Source organism: Equus quagga, chromosome 1 (assembly GCF_021613505.1).
Source record: "Equus quagga isolate Etosha38 chromosome 1, UCLA_HA_Equagga_1.0, whole genome shotgun sequence".
Classification (NCBI taxonomy): Eukaryota; Metazoa; Chordata; class Mammalia; order Perissodactyla; family Equidae; genus Equus; species Equus quagga.
Genome location: NC_060267.1, coordinates 136,848,077 through 136,860,318, shown reverse-complemented (window position 1 = coordinate 136,860,318; position 12,242 = coordinate 136,848,077). Strand labels below are relative to the sequence as shown.

Here is a 12,242-nt window from a genome sequence, read left to right as displayed (position 1 = left end):
ATGTTCTTCCTTAGGAGGGCTTTCCACAACCTAAAATTACAAAATTCTTTACACTGTCTTTTAATAGATTTATTGTTTTGTTTTGTTTTGTTTTTTGAGGAAGATTAGCCGTGAGCTAACATCTGCTGTCAATCCTCCTCTTTTTGCTGAGGAAGACTGGCTCTGAGCTAACGTTGTGCTCATCTTCCTCCATTTTATATGTGGGACGCCTACCACAGCACGGCTTGCCAAGAGGTGCCATGTCTGCACCCAGGATCCAAACCAGAGAACCCCGGGCTGCCAAAGCGGAACGTGCACACTTAACCACTGCACCACCCAGCTGGCCCTATACTGTTTTGTTTTTATTTGACTCTTTAACCCATCTGGATCTTATTTGTACTATGAGAGATATCTGACTTTATTTCCAAAAAAGGAGCAGACTGCCTTACTCTACTAAAGGAATATATCCTTTCCCCACCAATCAGCAGTGTTGGTCTTCATTCTGTACCTGGTACCTACTCATAAATGTATGCAGACGTGTGTGTGTGTTTGTGTTTTTAAGTCCTTGGTCAACTTCCAACCCATGGGTCTGAGGCTGCCCCAGGGGGCCCTTCTGCTCTTTGTATTCCTCACTTTTCGGCTTAGGGTATCCCAAGAACTGTACCCCCTTCCCTAAAAGTTCTCTCCTACATGACTTCCTCTCTCACCTGATTCTGTCTGCTTCCTCTCTTTTAGCAATTTCTCATAGTTAGTGGTTTTTGAAAGCATTTGTTTTTTCCAGCACTGCTAGAAATTTTTTTTAAAGCAGCTTTTCAGTCACTTATAATGGAGAAAATATGTATTCTTATGAGTCTACCATATTGAACCTATCTCATGGATTTATTATTATATTTACATTTCTTCCTTCACTTACAAGGGATTTGGGGAAAAAGATAATGTTAATAGGTGATCTCAATCAGCCATCTGGAACATAAAATCTCAAACAACACTTTAAACTCAAATCTCAAACCATTTTAACCTTACGAAAAAGGAGGTCCAAGTTATAAATAACAGCAGAATAATTTCTTGAACCAAAAAGTCAGCCTTCTCTTAACTACCTTTCCTGTACTTTTCCTTCTTTACAAAGATTGGAATAAACAATGACTGCATCCCTCCATGTGCCAGATGCTTTCTTATCTATTATCTCGTTCAGTCTCACACAACAGTATTATCCCTATTTTACAGATGAAAAAACAAGGGCTAAAAAGATTAAGATCATGTCAACAAATAAGAGGTCATCAAATTTAAACCCAGAAATGCAACTCTAGAGCCCATGTTCTTCCAATATACCTGCCTGCATTCCTGAGGGGCAAAGGGGCCACAATCAAACCTTCCACCTCACCAAACACACCTTGCCACACTCCTGCCTCTCCATCATGTTCCACTCCCTTTTCTATTCTCGGCTGAAAAAGCATCAAGAGCAAAATGACATGCAACCACAACAGAAAGTAGCAAGAAAGCAGCACTTGTAACTGTAGGAGATGGTTAGTTTCACCTAAGGAGGAAAACTTTTACCTTCTCAGTAAATGTATTAGTTTCTCCTCTTTCAGTAAGCTGTTTATCAATTAGCAATACTTCTTGAGGCTTATAAAAAGCAAATGCAGACCTAGACATCTACAGATGACCTCAGTCACAGAACCATACGACTAAATGAAGGTCACTAAAATATATCAGCCTTTCCATTTTAAAATAAGTTCCAAATGTCATACTTTTAGTAATCAGCCAAGCCTAGCTCCCCTATATTCTCGATCTCCTCAGGGTGCCAAAAACAGAAAGGAAGCTTCAGTCACATACAGCTGTGTCACATCCAATCCAGTCCCAGAAGACCTCTAATTTCTATATTGTTCAATTCTCCAAAGCAAACAGCAATTACCTGTGGTCTTTTCAGTTTACAGGGGATACAAATATTTTTATTCTGTGTTAACTATGAAAGCCTTTGTGTTAAATAAAATGTTTCAAAAAACCCAGAATATTCCCCTCAGGGAAAATAACCTCTGACATCTGTATACAGATATGATGCTCCTACTAACCAAAACCCTGATGGCAAATAAAATCTATTAAATAAGATGCACCTCAATACTTCCCTCTTACCTGAACCTGCTGTGGCTGTTGAACCTGGATCTGCTGTTCCTGTTGGGTTTGTGGCTGAACACTGGTGGTGACTGGACAGGCAAGTTCAAGCAAAGACCCAGCTACTTCGGTGCTGTCTGTGTAAATGCAGTTCCCACCCTGTTGGTACACCATGGTAGTGGTAGCCGTCTGCTGGAACTCCTGAAGGGCTTCTGGTCCCTTAGAGGCTAGCGAGTCCAGAAATTCCTTCATCCTGTGTTGTGGGACAGACCGCGCCTTTACTCGGATGTACTCTTCAAAGGAGATGGTGTTCTCCAGAGAATTATTCATATTGCAGAGTCTTTAGGGTTCCTAGAAATAAAATAAATGGACAGAAGTAAAAACTATGCTATTGTTTTTATATCTTGAAATGCAGAGAGCAATCACTCTCACAATCAGAGTAGAATATTCAGGGCAGCTGTATATATCTGGAATTCAAAGTCAAGTTTTATTATACCACCATATTTTTTCAGTTAATGGCATCTGAAAACTGTTTCCATAGACATTTCTTAAATCAAACTATCACAGTGAAAACAAAAAACAAAACCATGCATCACAGTACTGGATGAAACAGGCTAAAAACACATTCTTCGCCCTGCACTAGGCCAATCCCATCTTTTCTGCAAAGCCAAGCAATGGACAATAAAAGTCACATGCAAAACTGCTCTGTGACGATCACAGAGAGGGTTACCAAGGATTCTAGGAACAGGGATTACTACTGACCTGTTCTATTTCCACTGCCAACTATGTCCTACAGTGAAGGGACAGGTATGCCACCTAGCTGTTGTAAGACTCAAGAGACAAGGGATGTGTTCTTTATCTCCCATCAGAAACACTAAAAATCCCATTTCGCCATATACTGCTCATACCCTTTTGTAGCACAGCTTACTGATTAAGAGCATGGATTTTGGAGCCAGGCCACCTGGGTTCAAATCCCAGCTGGGTTTCTCCTTAACTCTGTAACCCTGGACAAGTCAGTTAACCTTAGTTTTCTTGTCTATAAAATGGGGATAAAATAGTATTTACCTCACAGAGTTGACATGAGGATTAAATACATACACAGCACTTAGAAAAGTACCAGACACATAGTGTTACATAAATATTAACTGATATCATTAAAGTAAGTAGGGGGAGGGAGTTGAATAGTGCCTCAAATAACTAGGTCACTACTAAAATCATTCAGAAATGAATTCTCTAAGTCTTTCATCAGGGTATTTACCTTAAGAATTAATCTGCAGGAGTGGTTAGTAACTCTCAATTACTGGGGGACAATCATGCAATCTATCTATGGACTGTTCAGTGCCCTGCCACTGCTGCTTTTGTACCATTCTCTTGATCAGTACCACCTCGAAAACAAAAGCAGCAGAAAGATATGAGAATAACACAAACCAAGCAAGCCTTTTTACCAGAAAGGACTTGCAGTCAATCTTAAATGTCTGGAAAAGTGATTTGTTCCCTTGAGCCATCAGGCTAGAAATATCAGTCTCTCTTTCACTGCCCAGATGTTTAGCCTTACGTTACAGATATAACGTGTGGCTCTACACTTGTGGCAGACAAGACTGTGTCCTGCAAGTATGAGACCAAAGAAAAAATATGTTCCTTACTGCTATTATTTTACTGACACTGGCAATATTTCTGTGAGGTGCTGTATAAATACAGTATACAAATTATATGCAGGTGCTTTCAAACAAAACAGACCCAGCAACAAGTCTTTTATAATGATGCACACGTTGCAAATATATCTCTCCATAAAAAAACAATACATATACCTTATCCTGTTTAAAATAAAAATTCCTAGGCTACTACTCTCAGGAGAGCCTCTACTTCTCAGGAAACCCCAAGCACAACAGTGTACAGAGAACAGCAAGTGCAGGTCAGGGGACACAAGGTGAAGCTGTGGCTGATAGCCTCTTGTCTTCTGAAATTTAACTCTTTTTTTCCTTTCTCACCTCTCTTCTGACCATCTCCCCTGTCCAGCTCTCCCTTCTCTCTGCTTCAGGAGACGTTACCTTTTCTCAGAGTAGAAAATTAGGAGGTTTGCTATGAGACTTCCAGATTAAGCTATCAGTGCTATCCATTGGCACATGTGAGAAGAGTATCAAGACCAAGCAAGCCATCCTTCTGTTACATATTCAGAGCAGGCCACTCCAGTGTAGGTAACCCACAAACAATCACTCACCACTGGCATAGAATGTTTGTCAAAGCTTCCCTTTGTTAAGAGCATCACAACTGGTATTTCCTTCTTAAGAAGGTATCTCTCATAGACCCAACAACATTACAAAGTTAATGTAATGAACATGTGTCATGTGACAACATGTGACTCTAATACCTAATTACATATACCCTTCTGCTCAAAAAAGAACAAAGGAGAGATTATATGAACAGCCATTAACCAGTTCTCTATCACGCTGGTACATATTTCAGTTTTTCGCTTCCATTATAAAAGGACAGCAGAGGTCAACTGAAATTTACATTTCTCAAAATTTATTTTCTTCAGCAATTAGTTGCATTCCCATAAAATACTAAGAAACTGCTTGAATTCTGAAGACGGTCTGTGCTGGAATCATGCTACTGAGTCAAAGCAATTTTTTAAAAAGTATAGAGAATCATGCAGCAAAAACTTTTTTGTCTCAAATTTGCAACAAGATAAATGTGAGCAAACACAAATACAAACAAACATTGCAAATTAAGTTTACAGAACCAGAAAACCTTCATACAAATATTGCTTGATAAAGGCAGTCCCTAGAATCTTCCCAGTGACTTTATTTACCTTCACTCTTTCAAGTTTCAGTAATTCAGGAGACTTAAGCCTCACTTGAAGTCTGATATTAAGTATAAAGGAGAATTGCACCAACTTTTCTCCCTAGAAACTAGCTTTCTTCAGATTTCAGTTCAGAATTCCACCTAGTTTTGGTGGTTTGTCTTTGTTTTTTTAGGGGGGAGGGTAAATGTAACACATTTATCTTCTAAGAAAAAAATGTTCAAATAGTATGGCAAAGTATAAAACAAAAAGTAAAAACAGCTAAGTATCCTTTGACCTTTGGTTCTTGATCTATCAATTTTAAACACTGATCTGTCCTGAAGGAAAGGTAAGTTTAAAGCATTTAAATCACCTTTGTCTCACCAACCACTGACAATCACACTTTTATTTCTGCCACTTTTGTAACCACAGGCCCTCTAGGGCCAGTTCAACCAACCTCATCTTATCAACAGAGTAATCAAGAGTTGTCTTTCAGGAACTGAGAGTCCCCCTTGTCCAGTTCAGGCCAGTTGAGACCACCAACCCATCAACTGGGCCTGCACAAATGCTCAATAAGTGACCTTTTGATGTCAAGGAGCTAAAAACTCCTCCCTCAGAGCATGGTAACGCCGCCATTTTGTGCACATGCATCCTATGAAGAGCCATGAAGCTTGACTACACTTGTGTAAATCATCAGTTACCTCACTTCTCCTTTCCTCCAATCATCTATCTCTGCATTTCAGACCACCATACCTTTCATCCCATAAATTGTGCCCCAAGCCCTGCATGGGGGAGACAGATCTGAGGGCACATGGCCCCTGTCTCCTAGCAGATTGATCTAGCAATAAAGCTGTTTTCTTTTCCCAAAAGCGGATGCCAATAATAACTGGCTTTTTTTATGTGCATCAAGCAAGAGAACCTCAATTTTGTGAGGTAACAAGACATAGGTGTTCATTATATTATATTCTTCTCCATTCTTGTGAAAATATTTGAAATATTCTATGATAAGAACACCTTTTGGTTAATAGCTAGTCATGTGTTTTAAGTAGTTTAGACTCCAAAGCATAAAACCCTCTTCAATGCTCCAAGCTTAGAGCCTACTGTCAGTGGGGCTTCAAGCAGAAGCCACTGCTTTCCAATTCCCACTGCTTTTTTCTTTCACTAAGCCCCCAGGAGGTTCTTCACTGACTCTGTACAAGTCGACAGAATCATTTGAGAACCAGTGAATCAAAGGAAGCTAAAAAACATTAACAACAGATTCAATGGAGAACTTAAAAAAAAATAATGGAAAAGGCTACTTTGCAAGAACATTCCAATCTGCCCATTTATACAGACTAAACCATACACGGCTTCATTTCTTGTCCTTTTAACCTGCTCACTTGGCAGTATCCACCAGACCAACACATCCAATAATGAAAGTACACCAAGTCAGCATTTGACCTGACACTGCTGATGTGCTGCTTAGAAGAAAAAAGTTTCATAAATATATTGAAATATTTAGACTAGTCAGTGAGTAAAGAAAAACACTGAGAAAAATTAAACAAATTCTCAATACTGATGGTTTCTTCCTTTGCTTTTATGCTCAGAAAGTCTTCCCTATCTTAAGATCATGTCATTATTAATCTACAATTTTTAAATTTACAGTGTAATTTTTTATATAATGCTTTGCTCTGTTTAGAATTTATTTTGCACAGTGTGAGGTAAAAGTCTAATTTCTTTTTTCCAAAGACCAAGCAACTTGCCCCTGTATCATTTATTGAATTATTTAAATTCCTTTGCCCACTGACTTAAAATGCCAGTTATTATATACCAAATTCATAAAAAGAAGGTCTGCTTCTAAGCTTTTAAGGTGTGATTCCACAGATCTTTCTATAACACAGCTTTAAAAAAAGTATGCTAATACCTGGAAGATTCTTTGCCTTCCCCAAAACAAAGTTTGTTTTTTTAAAAAGAAATACTTAATGACATAGGAACAGGTTATATGCGAAAAGGCAGCCAACACAATTGTATGTATATATTTCAGTATTGTTTTAATTATACACATTACAAAAAAAAATGGCAAAAAACACATCCAAATGCTAACAGTAGTTATGCTTGGGTGGTGGAATCAAGAGGACTTAAATTTCTTCTGTATTTTCCAGAATTTGTATTAAACCAAAAAGATAATTAACAAGTAATCTTTTTTGCATAGCAGTTATACTGCAATTAACAGTTAACAGACAATTCTGGCTGATCACAGTATGATTTTCGATTCAAAATCTGAAACTCTTAAAGACAAATAAAACCATCAAATACCAGAAGCTTGCAATAATAATGAAGATTAACTTCTTCAAGATGCTGCTCACAAGACACACAAGGCTGAGTCTTGGTAATAGAGCAAGATAAATGGATAAACTTAATGAAACTACTCTCTATAATTCCAAAAGAAACAAGATTCTTAATTAGCTCCAAGTCAAAGACTTGCCAAGGAGCAATAAATAAATTGATTAATTAAAATATTTCTGAAAAACATGAAGGTGGAGTAATAGTTGAGTACTCCTGATTTCTGGGAGTCAGAAATGGAAAAAGAAGGGAAAACACTCAGGAGCTCATTGGGTTGGGGAAGTCTGTAAACAAGCATTTGCTTCTGAATACTTTAAGTGTAGCAGCTTTGCAAAACAATACACACACAAAAGCAGCCCCCCACTAACAGACCCAGGAAATTTTCGCTTGTAATCACACATTCACCACTGTTATTTCCCTTATACTTCCTTCTACTAGAGCTTAGCAGAGTGCCTGACACAGAACAGACCCTCAGTATATGAAAGTTATCATTTTTATTATTTTACCACTAGAACACAAGATCGTACTGTGGACAAAGGTTACTCCAAAGCAACAAATCTATTATATTTCTATAGATCTGTCTGCTAATTTTCTTTTTTTTATTTAGGTACTATGACCTAAGTACTCACCGGAATCATGCTTTCTTGGATCCCCTCAAATCTCTGATACCTGTTCCCAGCTCCCACGCAGCTCTACAGAGTGGGTCATGAATAGGTGATGGACTAAGAGAAGACATTCAGAGCTGCCTCAGAGGTCTGCCTCTTCCTGTTTACCCAACAGTCATACTCTTGGGCCCTTCTCAAGGTTCACATCTACTCTTCCGAAGGCTCCTCACAGCTTATTAAGTATAGTTAGAAGAATACATTCATATGGAAAAAAATCAATTTCCATTTTAAAAAGTTGCAGTCACATTTGTCCTAATTAACATAAGGAGTCATTTCAAAGAAGCAGATTGGGAAACACATTTCTATTTCTATTCTTAAAAGATACTAACCCACTACTTCGTTTGCGATAAAAATTATCAGATTGGGCCATTCATCTGCCCCATGCCTTTACCAGAGGAATTTCTGATTTAGGGGTATTTTCACCATCATTCTATTTTTGGACACCACACTTTCAGTCAGAACTTAAATTGACATTCCTACCAAAGACTGATGGCCTACAAAATGGTACAACCATTTGCATTACATAGTGAAAATATCCATTCCATAGGAGCCAGCAATTCTATCCCTAGGTGTATACGACACACACATATACAAAGCTACTTAGACAAGAATGTCCATAGTATCATTGTTAATAATAGCCGCAAACTTGACAGAATCTAGATGTCTATCAATAGTAGAATGGATAAATTACGGTATATTCGTACAGCAGAATACAATACAGAAAAGGGAATGAACTACAGATACACACAACGTGGATGACTTTCACAAAAACAATACTAAAGGAAGACACAAAATACAGCATGATTCCATTTATACAAAATTCAAAAGTAAAAAAAACTACGTTGTTGAGAGATACAAAGGAGGTAAAAGTAAAAGAAACACAAAGAACATGATGATCACAGACTCAGAAGAGTAATAGTCTCTAGAGGTTGAGCAGCTGTGACCAAGAAAGGATCCTTGAAGGGTTGTATTTCTTGAAAAGGCAGTAGTTACACAGTGGTTCACTTTATAATTTTTCATTAAATTGTATACAGATCATCTGAATTTACAGATACAGATAGATATTTCACAATTTTTTCTTAAAAAGGTGCTTTCTGACACAGCCCACCAGCTCTACCTATAGTTTTGCCCTAGCCTCAAGTGTGAGACCAAAGGACCATTCTTTTCCCCCTTTCAGCAAAGCAAGAGGTTAATCTATCATTTCTCCATGCAGCCACAAACAGAAATCACAACATAACAATTAGGAAAAAAACAAATGAATCATTTAAGTGGAGACTGGAGAGGACTTAAAACACCTGAAACAAAATGCAGGACAACTAAATACAAAGTAACAGAGAAAAACAGGTAGTCATGTAACACCTCATTCTGAGGCTGAGAAATAAAGGACCATTACAGATAAAGGGTGGCCATTTAAAAAGGAGAAGACAAGCAAGAAGCATGGCACATCAAGGACAAGTCACAACTGATTAAATTAAAAGAAGGCATGCAAGCTTGAAGGAAGAAATCCCTGATTCTGAAGCTGTCATAATGGAGGACAGCCAACCCAGAGCCCCTGACTATGGTTACCTTTTTGGAACAATTCAAATTTCTAAGAAACTTCAACCACTATCTGATTTTTTGTTTGAAATGGCAACATAAGATGGAAAGGGGATGTGAAAAGGCATAGATTCACGGAAAGATACACAAATTATTCATCACAGAGGACTGGAAGTAGAGCATCTTCTAATAGGCAAATCTTAATGAGCTTACAAAAAAAAATCTACAAACACCAATTTAAAAGGCAGATATCAAACTTAATACATAGTTTTAAAAAGATATTCCAGAACAAGCAGGCCTGAAAGGTATATTAAAATTTTAAGAGTATCCTACATAAACTTGACTGCTTTTCTTTTTTTTTTTTTTTTTTTTTGAGGAAAATTAGCCCTAACATCTGCTGCCAATCCTCCTCTTTTTGCTGAAGAAGACTGGCCCTGAGCTAACATCCGTGCCCACCTTCCTCTACTTTATATGTGGGACGCCTACCACAGCATGGCTTGACAAGCGATGCCATGTCCGCACCAGGGATCCGAACCGGCGAACCCCGGGCCGCAGAAGCAGAACGTGCGCGGTTAACCACTGCGCCACCGGGCTGGCCCCCTGACTGCTTTTCTTTAAACCATTTATGTCCTTAGAAAAGCTGATGCCTCCTCACGCTAAAATATGAAAGTTACACTTTAAGAGGAGAAAAATGTTCAAGCAGCAAACTGTAGCTGTATTCAAAGATGGCAGCTCTCCCACACCTTCAATTTTCCACCACCTAGTAGTTTCTGACAGACAGCACTCAGAATGATTGGCAGGATTTGTAATCTTTCAATATTACCAGGAAACACTGCACACATATTTCCAGCATGTGAACGATTTAAACTCACCAGTCACCATGTTGCATGTATTTCTGCTGCTTGTCCTGAGTTCTTAAGACTTGTAACATTCTGAAGAAGACAGAACAAAGAAGTTCCTTCTATCCTCAGCCTCTTTTTGAATTTTACCTTTGTTCTTAAAATAACACAGTATATTAGAAAGAACTACTCCCATGATTATCAAATTTGATTGCTAATTTTACCTCCTCTTAGGTTCTGTTTCCTTAAACTTAACGAAGCAAGAATGTAAAACATAAACTAGAGAATGTTTTGTCTTAGAAAAAATAAGTGCATATTTCTCTAGGACAAACCTAGAACTCCCCTAGCACCAGAACAGTGCTGGGGTTAAAAAAAAAAAAAGAAAAACCAAAAAAACTGAAAAGGATTGAAATCCTGTATCAAGTGACTTTTGCAGTGATACATGGCCAGATTTTAGGAATTTCTGCTGGGGAATTTTGGAATTACAAAAAAAAGGCAAAGCACTGATTCTCAGGTTGCTCAATTTTGTTCTGGGCAACTTTTTGGCTGAGCAACAGCGAGCCCTTAATCTAACAGAATACAAGTAAGCCCCTCCCACTCACACAGAAGAAAAGGCTGCATTTAAGGATTTAAAGCAGCATTTTAGGGCTTCGGTAGTTTCACAGAAGAGGATCCCCTTCCGCAGCGCACACAGCTGAAGTGTAGGCATTGCGCTTATGGAAAAATTACTTTCTTAATGACACGAAAGCACGTACCGCTGAAGAGCCTTCTAGGATTAACCTACCCTCCCCAGCACAAAGAACCAGACCAAGGTGAGGAAACTCGAGGGGGTTCGCATCCCTCACAGATAGGGCTCGCTTTCAGAAACAAGGCAGTACCCCACGCACCCACCCTGCACATGGGCTTCGGGTCCCCGCATTCTTCGAGGACGAGCAATCTCGCCCGCCCCGCAGACGAGCGGTGCCGAATGCCAGACCGCAAAGCCAGTTGGTTTCTCCCCAGGCCTAGGCCACGGCGGTCCGGGGACGTCACCAGAGCAGGAAGGGCCCAACCCGCAACCTTCCTCACGCTGCCGCCCCTCCACGCAGCAGGGGTGCCCTGCGCGCCCTCGTGGCGGCAGCGCAGCCACCCAACAGCAGGGCGCGCGCCCCGAAGCCGGGGGGTCGCGGGCGGGCGCGCGCCCCAGAAAGCCGCTCTTGCCCCCAGGCTGCAACGCCAGGAGCGAGATATCCGGGCCGGGGACGCGCACGTCGCCGGCCACGCGCACCGGGATAGCCGCACAGCGCGCGCGCGCCCGCGCGCATAAACAGGCCCGGCCGCGCGCAAACACCAACGCGCGTTCGCGCGCCGCGCCCACCCAAATCCCCGACCCGCTCCTCCCCCACCAAAGGGGCGGGGGCGCGAGAGCCCAGGGACGTTCTCCGCTCCGGAGCAGGCCCGAGGTCTCCTGGGCTCAGGGGCAGCGGCCCGCCCGCCCCCGCCCGCCCCCGCCCGCCGTTGTGTGGGCTGGGCCCGCTGTCTCAGGCCCGCAGCTTCGCCGCATCCCTGCCCCCACTGCAGCCCTCACCCGGCGACGTCGCCGCCGCCGCCGCCGCCGCCGCTCTACCCGCCGGCCCCGCCGCACTGCTCGGGGCCCCGGTTCTGCCGTAGCCGCTCTAAGACCGACAGGATTTTCCCCTCACAGCTCCCTGGGCGCCATCTTACATTCAACCCTCACAGCCAATGGGTGCCGAATGCCCCTCTCGCGATAATCAGAGCGTCGGATCCCGCGAGATTTGAGGCTATCTCCTGGCCAGACTTAAAGGGAACGCTTCTGCCTAGGACAGAGGCCGGGCCTCGGGCTGCAGTAGCGGCAAAAGGAGCTTGGCCTGTAGGGCGGAGCGCCCCACCCTTGGACGCCCCTCCATGCGGGCGGAGCCAGGGCCGTACATCGGCCTAGCTATGGAGCTTGGGCAGGCTGAGGCTCGAAGCTCTCTCCCTGGACCCACCTTCTGCCACCTGCCCGGGCCTCCT

The 12,242-nt window shown here is 41.5% G+C and overlaps 1 protein-coding gene across 4 annotated transcripts in view; it reads right to left on the bottom strand.

The window, feature by feature from the left end:
• Positions 1-11,953, bottom strand: part of QRICH1 (glutamine rich 1) — a 43,351-nt gene extending 31,398 nt beyond the window's left edge. The window contains exons 1-3 of one of the 4 annotated variants that reach the window (XM_046659413.1): positions 11,797-11,951; positions 10,263-10,322; positions 2,110-2,439 (exon numbers count right to left, since the gene is read on the bottom strand). In XM_046659413.1, coding sequence (XP_046515369.1) covers positions 2,110-2,418 — 309 coding nt within the window. In that variant the 5' untranslated portion in view covers positions 2,419-2,439; positions 10,263-10,322; positions 11,797-11,951. Of the gene's footprint in view, positions 1-2,109; positions 2,440-10,262; positions 10,323-11,120; positions 11,583-11,796 lie in introns of those variants that run through there. The other 3 variants (XM_046659420.1, XM_046659405.1, XM_046659427.1) reach the window with 3 other exon arrangements.
• Positions 11,954-12,242: the final 289 nt, after the last annotated feature.